Source organism: Hibiscus syriacus, unplaced genomic scaffold, assembly GCF_006381635.1.
Source record: "Hibiscus syriacus cultivar Baekdansim isolate YM2019G1 unplaced genomic scaffold, ASM638163v2 tig00112530_pilon, whole genome shotgun sequence".
NCBI classification, from domain to species: Eukaryota; Viridiplantae; Streptophyta; class Magnoliopsida; order Malvales; family Malvaceae; genus Hibiscus; species Hibiscus syriacus.
This window is the reverse complement of record NW_024063358.1, coordinates 1056511-1071688: the sequence shown is the minus strand read 5'-3', so window position 1 is coordinate 1071688 and position 15178 is coordinate 1056511. Positions and strand designations below refer to the sequence as shown.

The 15178-nt window shown below is 33.6% G+C and overlaps 2 protein-coding genes and 1 pseudogene across 2 annotated transcripts; 2 read left to right on the top strand and 1 right to left on the bottom strand.

The window, feature by feature from the left end:
* The first annotated feature begins 1696 nt into the window (after nt 1-1696).
* On the top strand, nt 1697-2740 carry LOC120181761 (protein SENSITIVE TO PROTON RHIZOTOXICITY 1-like). Its single transcript, XM_039186829.1, has one exon. It carries the CDS (start codon nt 1697-1699, stop codon nt 2738-2740), a length of 1044 nt encoding a protein of 347 aa, XP_039042760.1.
* A 188-nt stretch (nt 2741-2928) lies between these two features.
* Nucleotides 2929-7707, bottom strand: LOC120181778 (probable LRR receptor-like serine/threonine-protein kinase At5g10290). Its single transcript, XM_039186838.1, has 11 exons — nt 7392-7707; nt 6087-6227; nt 5795-5927; nt 5575-5646; nt 5220-5363; nt 5052-5123; nt 4798-4863; nt 4581-4651; nt 3969-4454; nt 3405-3799; nt 2929-3312 (listed from the first exon to the last, which is right to left on the bottom strand). The coding sequence occupies exons 2-11, from the start codon at nt 6151-6153 to the stop codon at nt 2998-3000; spliced, it is 1821 nt and encodes a 606-aa protein (XP_039042769.1). The 5' UTR covers nt 6154-6227; nt 7392-7707; the 3' UTR covers nt 2929-2997.
* A 4763-nt stretch (nt 7708-12470) lies between these two features.
* Nucleotides 12471-14850, top strand: LOC120181777 (annotated as a pseudogene).
* The last annotated feature ends 328 nt before the right edge of the window (nt 14851-15178 follow it).

Sequence of the window (15178 nt, the reverse complement as noted above, 5' to 3'; positions counted from 1 at the left end):
AAACCCGACCTATGGTGACCGTTCTTCGTCAGAGGTAGGGCAACAGGAGGGAGAAGGATAACGAGGGAAAATTTGATTTGATTTTTCTTTTTTGAAAAAATAATATTTTTATTATTAAAAATTTAAAATATATCAATATGCATATAAAATTATAACGAAAAAATAGTATACATATTTTCAATAAAAAAAAATTTAAACATTAAAATGTATTTTGAGACATAATTTAGATATTTATTTTTGTATTAAGCCTTTAAAATGAAATTGTCTAAGCTGGTTTTTTTAATAACAATATCTTAGGGCTTACTTACATGATGGATCTTTAGTTTGTCTATATGATATTAAGGACAGATGCTGAGGTTCTTGGAAAATCACCTGACGGCGGCTACTGGCGCCGCCGACCTCTCTGCAGATTGGATTTGGCTGACACTTTAAATCTGACCTTTCAAATTTAGCCTTTATTGTGAAATGTGTCATATTCTATATCAATGCAAATAAAAATTTTAAGAATCCTTGACCAATGCAAATAAAATAATTGACAATGATCTGTCATATTTTATATCACTGAAAACTAAGGAGGATTAATTACAGATCAATTATTACACATGGGCATTGACGCATTGTTAATGATAAAAAATCAATATACATAATCAATTTAGTTGGTTCTACTGAAATGTTTGAATTTTATACTATTATATTACAATCGATTGCGATAATTAGTATTATTGTTAATTAGAATTTTAAATACTTTTTTAGTTTTGTATAATTTTAGAAAATTATTAATATAATTATAATTAAAAACTGATTTTATATTTTTATATTTTATAACTTTTACAATATTTTAAAATTATTATTTAAAATATATGAAATTAAATTTTAATTAGAATTACAAGATCAAATGAGACATTGCTAGAGTAACGTGGGTTGATAATTGAGGATTAAATGATTAAAATATATTTTTATAAATTTATAGATTCTTTTTTTTATAAATTTATTAATTATTTTATAATATTTTAAAAATATAAATGATTAAAATTAACCAAAAAAACAACTCATAGGTTGGTGACTAAATATGGTGCCCATTAGGGCTGTAAACGAGTCGAGTCGAGCCGAGTTTGAGTATTACTGAACTCGACTCGAACTCGAAAAGTTTAAAATTATGCTCGACTCGACTCAAAAACTCGCGAGTTAAAAATTATAAAACTCAACTCGAACTCAAAATATAATATTGAAACTAGACTCGAACTCGAAAAGGCTCAAACTCAAAAAAATTCAGGAGCTCGATTGAAGATCGAGACTCGAGCTCGATTGAAGCTCGATTCTGAGCTCGATTCAAGTTCAAACTCGATTCAAACTCGAACTCAAAATTAAATTTAAACCTATAAAAATCTTATATTATATTTAAAAATATATTTCTAAAAATGTATAATTGTCAATAATATATTTTTAATAATATAATTTAAAAAAAATATAAAAATATAATATAACATTTTTTTCGACTTGCTTCTTCGTGTTTTTTTTTCAAAGTTAAATGATAAATAAAAAAGATAAAAGCCTTTATCAGTTAAGTTTGTCTTGACTCCCTCCCGGCGTTTTTATCCAAAAAGTATCTAAATAATTAATAACTGTCTGTCAGATATCTATCGATTTCCATCCCAGCACAAGCTTAGCAAAACTTTCAGTTCCCCGAGAACAAAATATGTCGAATCCCGGAGACCCCTTTCGAATATCGTCGGAATCTCCCGTCACCAGAGCACCCTCTCTCCGACAACAAGCTCTGATGTTCGATGCCGGTCTACGTGTCCCGCTCGAAAACCTGTCGACGGTCAAAATGAGGATGGACTCTTTACAAGATTTCCTCTCTCAATCGGTCAACACCAACACTTTGATCTCCAAACATCAAATGGATCTCGTCTCCTCCGAAATCACCGCCTCCGTCCACCAAATCATCGTCAACGGTGCCGCTCTCCTCTCTTGCGCCAAAAAGTTCCATTTCCCGGATCCAGCTCCGGTTCCAAACCCGTCTCCTGAACCGCTGAAACTCAAGTTCGACGACTACGACGGAGGAGATTCCGAGATAATCGAGCTAGACGCCGTCGAATTGCTCGCGGAACATTTACATTTCTGCGAAATTTGCGGCAAAGGCTTCAAACGCGACGCGAATCTACGGATGCACATGAGGGCTCACGGAGATCAGTACAAAACTACGGAAGCGCTGTCGAAGAAATCGGAAGCGAAGAATCCAGGTCGGAGTACCCGGTTTTCGTGCCCGTACGACGGGTGCAATAGGAACAAGAAGCATCTCAAGTTCCGGCCGTTGAAATCGGTTATCTGCGTGAGGAATCATTTCAAGAGAAGCCATTGCCCGAAAATGTATAGCTGCAATGGGTGTCATAAGAAGAGTTTCTCTGTATTGGCCGATTTGAAGGCTCATTTGAAGCACTGTGGCGCCGACGAAGAGGTCAAGAAGTGGAAGTGTAGTTGCGGGGACGGGTTCAACAGGAAAAATAAGCTCTTCGGACATATATCGTTGTTCGAAGGACATATGCCAGTGGTCGAGGAGGAGCCAGCGATCGTGGCAGCAGCAGAGAATCGGAAATTGAAAGGTGTGTTGACTATGGAGGAAGATGAAGATGACTTGATGGAGAAGGAAGATTGTTTGGAAGATAGTTTATTTGATGATTTGCTTCGTGAGTTTGGGTCTTTTGAGAATTACAGTACTTGGTTTCAACTTTTGCAATAAACTTTGTAACATATTACAGTGTTAGCTACTTGTTGAGATTTGGATAAAAATTAACCGGAAAACAAGATCATACCCATTCTTTTATTTCGTTCTTCGATTCAATAAACACGAACAAGACGATATATGAACACGAACAAGAAATCGTCGAATTAAACATGCCAAGAAAGGAGAGAATTACAATAACAAAAAATGCATCTGATATATAAAAACACTGATGCCCCTAAATGTTCGGCATACTTTCCAAGGAAATCTTTACCTCATCTTCCGCCCGATAACTCGATCGCGTCCTGATTATATAATGAATCTTCTCCCCATTCGAATCTCCTTTGAAGTCTTTCGTACTCTTGCCTACGGGTAACTTCGACATGCTGCCATTCTTCCCATCTCTCGGCCAGCCCCTCTCCTTCCAACATCCTTACCACCTCCGACATTGCCGGACGCTCCTCGGGTGAAGATTGGGTACAGAGCAATGCAACTTGGATCATTGCCTCGACCTCCTCGATGTTGTAGTTTTTATTAAGGTTCCGATCTACAATAGCATCCAGCTTTTTCTCCCTTTCAAGCTTCTTGACCTTCACAAACAAACATCGAGTTGTTCTCTGTCAAGGCGTGCACTTAGGCATATACAAAAGAAAACACGGTAATAGATTTCGAGTTATCTTACATGATCAAGCAGCAAAACATCATCTTCTTCTTCCAAGCGTGAAAAGTCGATCGCACGTTGACCTGTTACAAGCTCTAGAAGCGTAATCCCGTAACCAAATACATCTGTCCTTTCTGATGACTTCCCCGTGGACAAGTACTCGGGTGCTATGTGACCCATTGTTCCACGAACTTGAGTCGTAACATTTGTCCGCCTCACATCCACCAACTTTGCAAGGCCAAAGTCACCAACAACGGCTTCAAAGTCTTCATCCAATAATACATTAGCTGCCTTGACATCCCGATGAATGATCTTCGGATTGCAATGTTCGTGAAGATATTCCAGCCCTCGTGCTGCACCCAAGGCTATTCTTTTCCTTGTAGGCCAATCTAAAACAGGTTCGCCGGGTTTGAGCTCTACAGCAATTCCGTGTATATATATATATATATATATATTATTCACACATTGTACGAAGGGCGGTATAAATGAAGTGTTGAACAACTAGTTTCTTCAGAAATCTCAAGATCAAGAGCTTAATTATCTGTAACAAAATCATGTTGAATAAAAATTTTGAATATCGAGTACCTCTAAGGCGATAGGCCACGCTTAAGTTCTCCATAAATGGATAGACCAAAAGGCGTTCAGTTGGTGTCGTGCAAAAGCCAATCAGCCTTAATAGATTCTTGTGAACAGCTACGCTTATCATCTCGACCTCACGTTGAAAAGCCGCATCTCCTCCGGGACTTTCAAAATCAGTTAATCTCTTAACTGCAACTTTTGTGTTATCAGAAAGAACACCTTTATAAACCTTCCCGAAACCTCCTTGTCCAAGGATATTTTTTTCGCTGAAGCTGTCAGTAGCCAATTGTAATTCCCTCCATGCAAACCTTTTCAGTTGACCAAAAGCAATTCTTCGGTCGACTTCACCTGCAACATCTACAAATACATCGCTCCTGTAGCCTTTCCGGCGACCCTTGCACAGGAAAAACAGCAAACCACCAAAGATAAGAAGAATTATAAACCCGCCAAGGATTCCAACTATAATTCCAACCTTCGACTTCCCCGAAGAACCTGCAAAAGAAGAGAAGTCTCTGAGATAGCTGATCAAAGTGGCAAGTATTTTTAAAAGGGGTATCTTTGAAACCGATGAACACTATAAAAACAATGTAATTCACTTGAAATAGTTAATCCAATTACCTGAATCATTTCCATTCGATACACAACTCTGCGGGAAATTTCCAGCACAATTTAATCTGTTTCCTGTAAAACTGAAATAAATAAAACAGTGTTAGCTTCAATTCACTGCAGATAAATATTTGTGAATGGGGGGCGTATGGTGAACGGCCATTCACGATATTTTTATTTCTTTGTATTAAAATCAGAAATGAAACAAACTAATCAAAGACACCCATACTTGTAAATCGGAATGTGGAATAAATCATCTGGAACTTGACCGCTAAGATCATTTGAATCGAGCAGGCTGCAGAAACAGTTTAACCAAGCCATCAGTGACATTAAAAAACATGAAGAGAAACAGCTCCTCATATGTTCAAGTTTGAAACTTTACTAACTTGGAATTCATTGACCATTTCATCCAAAACTCAAGGTGTAGTCAATGAAGTGTTGTTTTCCTATGCAATCAGATAGCAGTCGGCATTTAATACTTACAGATTGATCAACTTTGGAAGATTTGAAATCGACGAAGGGATAGTCCCAGTAAGATTGTTCTTACTCAGTGTCCTGCTTGCATGAAAGAGCGAATGCCTTACAATGAACACAAGACAGGTAGAAATAAATAAAAACCTCAAACGAAATAACATAAACGGAGTTGCTTACAGGAATTGGAGATTCTTAAGGTTACCGAGAGAAGGAGGTATCTCTCCAGTTAAACGATTACTTTCCAAATCCAAGCTGGTCAAGCTCAACAAGTGCCCTATCTCTTTTGGAATCTCACCAGTTATACCATTTCCTTTCAATGTACTGTATGATGAACACACAGAATACGTTGATGTGTTAACACAAAAAGATTCACCCCGTTGCTATAATGAACTGTACACTCAAGTGCAGCATCGGGAATAAATAGTTTTGAATGAGGAAATCAAGAAAATGACCTCCGAAAATGTCTACGAATGAAAAACATTAATTATAGAAATCAACTATTTGATTGAATATTTACATGTTTAATACTTACAGTGATGAAAGAGTCGTCAGAGCTCCTATTTTAGGGGACAATGTGCCGGAGAAGTTCAAGGATGACAACGTCCTGAATGCACAATTATGATATATAAGGACAACAACATATTTATATAAGTACATAAACAATTGAATCATGTATGCGTACATTTGCGAGTTGCGACTATGAATCATAGACTCATAGTCAAGGAAGGGAAAAAGTTACACTAATTACTTACACAGAAATGACATTATTACTAGAATCACACATAACATTTGACCAGGTACAAGGGTTAACTTGATCGGGATTCCAATCTCTCAACTCATCAGGTGAGGCATGGAGTGAAGTCTTCAATGCAAACAAAGCGTCTCCTGAAAGAGAAGATACTAATAGTCATGATCCAATTAAGAAGAAATAACCCCCTCAGGCCAAACCAGGCCTAAATATTATCTCCCATTCCGCTCACACATGCATAGAAATCCATAAGTTCGATGAAAATAGAAAAGGTCAAACAAGGAATAACTGCGCACCTTGTAAATTAGCAGATACAAAAGAAAGAAAGCAAGTCAATATAAGAAAACCACGAAATAATTCCATCTTCAGCGAAGTCAGCCCCAATGATCAATGCCATGCAATATAAAATCTTACGAGCATAAAAGTGACTTCCGACTCTGCAAAAACAATCAAGCACAAAGGCAGACCGCTGTTAGCATATCGGTCAGCTATGTTTCTCCGACCTTTGATTTTCCTAATGTACTTAAATCAAACACATATCTGACACCTGAAAACAGGTACGGTATCGATTTTCTATCACAAAACAACTTGATTGCTAAAGATATAAATCAAAAGAAAAAGACTCCCATATGAACAAGCACCCAAAGGCGAAAACTAGATACCTTGGAGCACCACCCCTTGCCCCTTTGACTTGCATCAATTATTTTACATCATTTCTAGCACTTTCTATAACCTTCGGTGGGGAGGGAGGAAACCGCCAGAAATTTTGACTTAAATTTCAGTGACTATTTTACAAAACTTCAGAGATGACTATCGTGCTTAGTTGGTGCTTAGTTGGTGCTCAGTTGATAGAGCACAAGGTTCTTAACCTTGAGGTCGTGGATCGAGTCCCACGGAAGGCATTTCATAATTCGGAGGTCTCCTACGGAAGCTGCTCTCAACCTAGTGTTGGAGGCAGCCTACTATCTTACCTCCCCTTACCCCATTACATATGGGAACAAGGGACAGCCATTTTTTTATTTTACAAAACTTCACAATCATCATTTTCATTAATCTGTTTCATGAACAAAAAACTTCACAAGGAAAAATCACTCTGATCAGATCCAATTTGATTCAAGATGCATGAAAGGGAAAGCTCAATATTAAGCTATGATGCACCGGAGATTTAGAGAAAAAAATCTTCATATAATTACAACTTAATGTCAGTATAATTGTGAATTCAACTAAAATATGAAGTTACTAATGAACTGTAATAAATATAAACTAGCAACAACTTCTCCATCAAACCCAAACAATAGTCCAAAATGCTCAAAAGCCCCCCCCCCTTCCAGAGTGTAAAGCAGTAAATGCAGATTTTAACATTCATTACGAGGGAAATAAATGAAGAACTAACCAAGGAATTCCAATTCAAACAACAACACGAAAAACAGCAGCTAAAATGGTTTACAAGCTAAAAATATCAAAACCCAACACCCAAAAAAAAAGAACTTGACCGAAAGCCAATGAGAAAACTACAAGAATTTAGTCCCTCGACAGTACCCAAATCTTAGAATCTCAAGAAACTAAAAAATAAAAAAAGGGTTTTGAAGAAAGTTGCTTACCTTTGAGAAAGGCGTCAATTTGGAGAAGAAGAAAAAGATGGGTTTTTTCATTTGAGACGGGTCATGAAACTTCAAGAGTGAAAGAATCAAGCTTCGAGTCTCTTTTAATCTGTAAATTAGAAGGAATGAGCTGGCTTAGTGAAAGGAGACAGAGTACTCATTCGAGTTTTTTTTTTCTCTCTCTCTTTCTTTCTGAAGAACAAAAATCAAAGAAGAAACTTCAGTCTTTTTGCTTTCTGCTCCTCTTCTCAGTCTTCTCCTCATTTATTGTCTTGATTTTCTAACTCTGCAATTATTAATTTCTTTTTCTTTTTAGAATAGAATCTGACAATGCATATATATATATATATATATATATATATATATATATATATATGTCTTATTTTACTTTATAGGATACAAATTAGTAATGGTAGGGATGATAATTTTCTCCCAAATATGATTTGATAGGATTAATTTTGTAAATTCAGAGATTAAGGTAAGTCAACTGTATTAATCTGGGTTTTTTTAGATGAGTATTTATGTAGGGATTTTTTACATAAATAAATATTCGAACTAAGACTTTACTTAAACGATTTCAAGTTGTTTACCACTCGAATCATAAACCTTACTTAAATGATACTATTACTTATAATCATCTTATATTAATAAAAATATATAGAATATTAAGGGAGCCTACAAACTTATTTTTTGTATTTATTTTATAAAATTATTTTCTAAAAATGACTACCAAACTTTTTCTATCTACTTTTTCCCCCCCAAATCTATCAAATGATTATTTTTAAGAATGATAATATTAACTGGGTCGCCTACCTGCTGAGTATATCATATAGTATATGAAAATTGCTGTTTGAGTTGAAATTATTGTTGTTTAAAGTACATATAAATGTTATTTGAATAATTGAATGTTCTGTTTTCTTGTTGGTCCAGTGGTTGTTAGATCTGAATTGCACACAAATCTTGAGAATCATAATTATCAATACCATGATAGAGAAATTTAAAAGGATTTCAACCACCCAACACTATAAGTTTTTTTACGTAATGATAATTTTAATTTTTAATACATAATTTGTGAAAGTTTATTACACATAATTTACTTATAATAACATATGTTATTTATAGGGTTTAATGTTTAAAATCTTTAATTTAGGGTTATAATTTTAGATCTCATGATTTATAATGTTAAATTTTAAATTTTAAATTTTCAAGATTTAGAAGTAAAATAAATAATTTATATATTAAATAATAATCTTTTAAATAAAGTATATGAAACTACATCAAGGGAGGATATCGAACTTAGATTTGAGTTACAACTAAAATTGGTCAAAATTAACCGAGGTTGGTTCAAGTTGTAAGTAATTTGATATTATTTAAGTAAATTTCGAGTTTGAGTGTTTATATATACAAAAAAATCTCCGTCAAAAGACTCATCCACTAAAATTAAATGTTTGACTCGAGTAAATCATAATTAATCAATATGAAATTTTAAAAATTGGGAGAGAAAAAATGGTCAAAACATGTGGTAATAATAATAATATTAATATTAAAACAAAAGTGAAGGGAAAGGCGGTTAGGAGCAATGAAAGGGGTGAAGCATGTGTAGTGAGCTTCTTATTGAAGCTTTAATGGTGTCCTAGTCAGTCAAGGTCAAACCTCATAATATAATGGTCCCTCCACCACTTAATTGGGCATGGTCAACATATTAAATTTATAATTCCATTTCGATTTTGAATCTAATTGCTACTATGACATTTTTTATATTTTTTAATTCTAATTTTATACAAAGAAGTGAGAAAAAAAATTCATTTACAAGAAAAAAAAGTACTTTTAATAAATTCAAAATCAATAATTTAAAAGAATACGAAGGAAAAAAGATAAATAGTTTAATCAATCAGTTAACTATATTTTCTCAAATGCTATATTTAATATTGATTTCGATTTATGATTGTCGATAATTTATACATAATTTGATCGTTTGTTATATTTCATTGCAGTGGCGGATCCGAAAATTTATAAATGGGGTCAAAAATTTTAATTCCTTTTTTTTTAAAATAATGGGGTCTAATTTTTTTTTTATTTTTCCATTTTTCTTTAACATATTATATTAATTTTTTTTTAAATAATAGGATGTACTTGACCCCTATGGGACTTAGTGCATCCGCCCCTGGTTCTTTGGTTATTGTAATTAGACTTGTTCGTATATATATTTATATTCAAATTTTGTAGATGGATTTTTAATTGTTTTTATATAAACTCGAATGACTAGCTTTTTAGAGTCAATCGTTTATAATAAATATTACAAGTATATATTTAGTTTACACTTATGATTATAAATATGTTTATTTTTTTAATAAAATTAATAACTTTTTTTTGCATATTTTTTCTCAATAAATAGCCAAGTAACGAAAATTAAGATGAAAAAACAACAACAAATAATTAAAACTTAGGGTAAAGAACACAAATGGTCCCCAACTATAGTGTATTGCTTTATAAAATACATCGACTATTAAAAGTTACAAAATGGTCATTCGACTATGGAGTGTTGTTTTGTTAAGTCCCTTGACCATTAAAAGTTACAAAATGATTATCTGACTATTTATTATGTCTCAAACTTATCTTTTTTCGTTAAAAATTTGACATTTGTTTAAGCTATATGTTAACATGATGACTGTGATATGATAGTCGTTTGAGATTTTGAGATCATTTTTTTCATTTTTTAACGGAAAAAGATGAGTTTGGAACATAATAAATAGTCGAGTGACAATTTTATAACTTTTAATAGTCAAATGACTCAACAAAGTAACACTCCATAGTCGAATGATCATTTTATAATTTTTAATAATCAAATAACTTAATAAAATAGTACTGACATAGACCATTTGCGTTCTTTACTCTAAAACTTATTAATAACAAAATGGGTAATCTATACTAGAGACCACCCAATTATAGTCCCTTCTTATTTTGATTACAATTTTTGAATTATTATCAATCAGACCACCCAACTATTTAAATATATTCAATTAAACCACTTGTCTTAATAGTTAACGAATTAATAAAATTAGTATAATTATACATTTAGTCCCTATTACTTATATATTCTATCAATTTAGTCATATTTTTTTTAGTTTAATTCAAAAAATAATCTTGAATCAGGCATTATCATGTTTCAATATTTAAAATTTATTTTAATTAAATAATACATTCACAAATCAAGTGACACATGCACCACCTGATTTAATGGAAAGCAACAAATTTAAATTGCAAATGGAAGGAATCGATCACAGGGTAACGTGCAATTCAACGAGCGCCTAAGCCACTGGGGTAAACCCCATTTTTGGGAATTTGATTGCAAAAAGTTTATATATTATGTTTTATATTATGGCAGAAAGAATAAAATAAAAGGTGTTTTTTTATATAAAACGATTAGTTTTATTAAAAATATAAAATATTCATAACTACAATAAAGATTTAGCATAACTGTAAACTAAATTATAATTATGATATTTTTCTATAACTATTAACACAAAAACTAGGCACCTATATCACACAAGAATCATAAAATGAAAAAGTTAAAAAACTTAACAAATGCTCGAATAAAATAAAGATACGAACAAATATGAATGCATTACAATAGGGGATGAACCTACTGAAAGATCATCGATAAATCGCAAATAAGAGTCAAGCAACATGAGAAAACTATCCACGAGCGCAAAACGCGTATCCAAATCAATTCGAGGGTCCAAAACATGGAAGATCAAAAATATAACAAATAAGCGTCATCTTGATTAATCGTGACGATATCAAATCAATCATGTGAAAAAAGATAAACGAAAAAATAAAAAAATTGTAAACTACCAGAAGACAGAGAAAAACGTATCACAAAGATAAAAATAAACGTGTCATAAGACATATAACATGTCACAAAGACTATAAAAGGGAATTAAAAGAACTCAAACATGAGGATTTTAACTTAAAATGGGTGCACCTTAATCATCGGAACAAATAAAACTTTTGAAAAGTAATTACATTATTAATTTATATAACATTAAATATCTGTTATTAGTGGGGAAAAATAAATTTATAATCATTTAAAAATAATTATAAGAATATAAAAAAAACATTAAAATTTGTTGGACCAATTTTTTTTTCATTTTTTATATTTTTATAATTGTAAAATTAAATTATTTTCTTTTTAAAAATAAAATTATATTAAAATTTTAAACTTAAAGTTACGAGCACAACTTAAATGACAAGATAAATTTGTAATTCATATATTAAATTATAGTCTTCAAAAGATTTTTAAAATTATTTCTAATTTTATTTAAATCTATAATCATTTAAAAAAAATCATAAAAAGATAAAAAAAAAAGATAATTTAAATATATAAATCTTAAATACATTTACTTTAAATATTTGCCATTAACATATTTAAAAAAAATATTAGCAGATTAAGTATATATAAGTTTTTTCAAATATGTATTTTGAATTTGCATCAAAACTTTTTCATCTTCAGCGAGCAATAATCTAAACCGCAATATATAAAATATTTTGAAATCACATAACAGGCGTAGGCTTTGCACCGGTGGTTGAGGCGTCGATTGAAATGCATTTGGGTGTTGGTTTGATTCACTCAAATGCCAAATTGGTTTGATTTATTTTTCATTAAAAATGGGGTGACACATGTCACTATCTAATTGATTGAAAAATTTATTTAATTGAAATATTAAAATTGACTTAGAAAAATTTATCCAATCAAGTGGTGATGGTCTTATTAAAGAAATGTGTAATAATGATCCGTTGACATGTTAGAGAGTGAATTTTTTAAATTAAATTAAAATTAGGACTAAATCGATAGATACATAAGTAATAGAGACTAAATGCATAATTATACCAATTTCACTAACACTTCTGTTAACTGTTAACTGCAAATGACCTGATTAAATGTATTTAAATAGTTTGATGGTCTGATTAATAAAAAATCAAAAATAATGTCAAAATAAAAAAATTACTATAATTAAGTGGTCTCCGAGATAGTTTTCCCTAACAAAATCGTTGAATAATGGAGTAACAATTTTTTCCCCCAAGTAGCTGAGTACGAAAATGGAGTTAATCCCATCTTTTTCCACACTGGAAAACAGATGCTGAAACTCAAACCAACACAGTTGTTGAAACAACGCTTTGCCTCTTCTCATCATCAGTTGTTGTCTTATTCAACTTCCAACTACCTTAACCGTCACTTGGACTCCTTCCTCTCCTCCAGCGCTTCTTCTTCAACTCTCCGATCCCTTCTTCAATCCCATGCCCCTCATCATCGCCAGCGGCAACTCAAACGACAACGTTTTCATATCCTCAAAGCTCATCTCTTTGTACGCCTTTTTCAACAAACCCCATTGTTCCACCAGGGTTTTATGATTCGATCCCCGTCTCGAAAGAGGATGTTTTCCTTTGGAATTCGGTCATTAAATCCCATTTCTTCAACGGGAACTACTCTGAATCTTTTGTGTACTATCTTAAAATGAGATTGTCCAGTACTCTTCCTAATGATTTCACTATTCCCGTGGTTGTTTCCGATTGTGCTGAGCTGGGGGTGGGACTTTTGTGGGAGATATGTTCATGGGTTGGTCTCCAAATCTGGTCTTTTCGTGGTGGATTCCGCGGTTGAGTCCTCTCTTGTGTTTATGTATGCGAAATGTGGTTCGACGGGGGATGCCCGTCTTGTGTTCGACGAAATGATTGTTAAAGACGTGGTTGCGTGGACGGCTCTTCTAATTGGGTATGTACAAAATGGGGAGAGTAAGAAAGGTTTGGAATGTCTTTGCGACATGCATAGAATCGGCAACGATGGTGAAACGAGGCCAAATTCCAGGACATTGGAAGGTGGTCTTCAGGCTTGTGGGAATTTGTGTGCTTCGGACGAGGGTAAGTGTTTACATGGTTTTGTGGTGAAAACTGGACTTGGGGCTTATCCTCTTGTTCAGTCTTCGATTTTGTCTATGTATTCTAGGTGTGGGAGTGTTGGGGATTCATTTGCTTGATTTTGTGAAGTTGTTGATAAAGATATCATCTCATGGACATCGATTATCAGTGTGAATGCTAGATTTGGGCTTATGAAGGAATGCTTAGATATGTTTTGGGAAATGCAAGTTGATCGCTTAAGTGCCTATGGAATTTTGATTAGTTCAAGGTTTCGGAAATTTCATGAGTGTATGTGAAGGAAAGGTATTTCATGGATTGATCATAAGGAGGAATCTTCTGTTAGATCAGCTGGTTCATAATGCACTTTTATCCATGTACTGCAAGTTTAGACTCCTATCTACCGCAGAGAAGCTCTTCAACATAATAGGCAACAAGAGCAAAGAGTCATGGAACATAATGGTTCATGGTTACTGTAAGACGGGACAAGAAGCAAAAGCTATAGAATTGTTTTTGATTCAAACAGTTTGGTCTACATTATCTTTTCGTGTTCTCGACTCAGAGCAATCCGTATTGGCCGCTAACTTCATTGCCAGATAGTTAAAATTTACATGGCTGACAACATTTCGGTAGCTAATTCTCTCATAGATATGTATGGGAAGAGTGGGAACTTAACCGTTGCATGGAGGATCTTTAATCAAACACAGAGAGATGTTATCACATGGAACACAATGATGTCAGCCTGTACTCGTTCTGGACATTTTTCTGAGGTTATTGTTTTATTTGATCAAATGCTTTCGGGAAATTCGTTGCCCGATTTGGCAACATTGTTAACCGTGCTTTCAGCTTGTTCTCATCTCGCATCCTGGGAGAAATGGGAAAGGATCCATTGTTACATCAAGGAAGGAGGCTACAGGCTCTGTCAATCTCTTGCTACTGCACTGATTGACATGTATGCAAAGTGTGGGCAAATAGAGAAATCGAGAGAGTTGTTCCCCTCAATGAAGGAGAAGGATGTAGTTTCTTGGAATGTGATGATCTCAGGTTACGCAATGCACGGAGATGCGAAATCAGCACTACAGATTTTCCAGCGGATGGAAGAATCGAATGCTAAACCGAATGATCTTACCTTTCTCTTCTCAATGCTTGTGCTCATGCGGGCCTTGTTGAAGAAGGGAAGTTTTTATTCAGCAGAATGGAACATTATTCCGTAAAGCCGAATTTGAAGCATTATGCTTGCATGACGGACCTTCTCGGCAGATCGGGTAATCTTCAGGAAGCTGAAGCCCTGGTTATGTCAATGCCCCTCTCTCCTGATGGGGGTGTATGGGGAGCTCTGTTAAGTGCTTGTGTTTTTCACAATGAAAGTGAGATGGCAATAAGGATAGCAAAGCGAGTAATTGATTCTGATCCCGAAAACGATGGGTACTATATATTGATTTCGAACATGTTTAGTTCTATGGGATGGTGGGAGGAAGCACAGCGGATCAGAGAAATGATGAAGGAAAGGGGTGTTGGGAAAAAAGCTGGTTGGAGTGCAATATAATATATCGATTTACTATCTGTTCAAAAAAAATTTTAAGATATTGACAACGTGTATACATCCTACATGATACACATGCATTCTTTATAAAAAAATAATATTAATGGGTTCGTTTTTGGTTTATAATAACAATTGAGAGATTTCTAGTATGAACTAATACAATTTTTAGAATATGATTTTGATACATCCTTGCATCATTTGGGTATTGACTCACAGGACAAGTGCAAGAATCTTGTTTTTGGGAAAATATTTAAAAAAACAAACAAGAAGGTGACCAACTCATATTATATAAAGGATTTTGATAAAATATTTAAAAATAAATAAATAAACA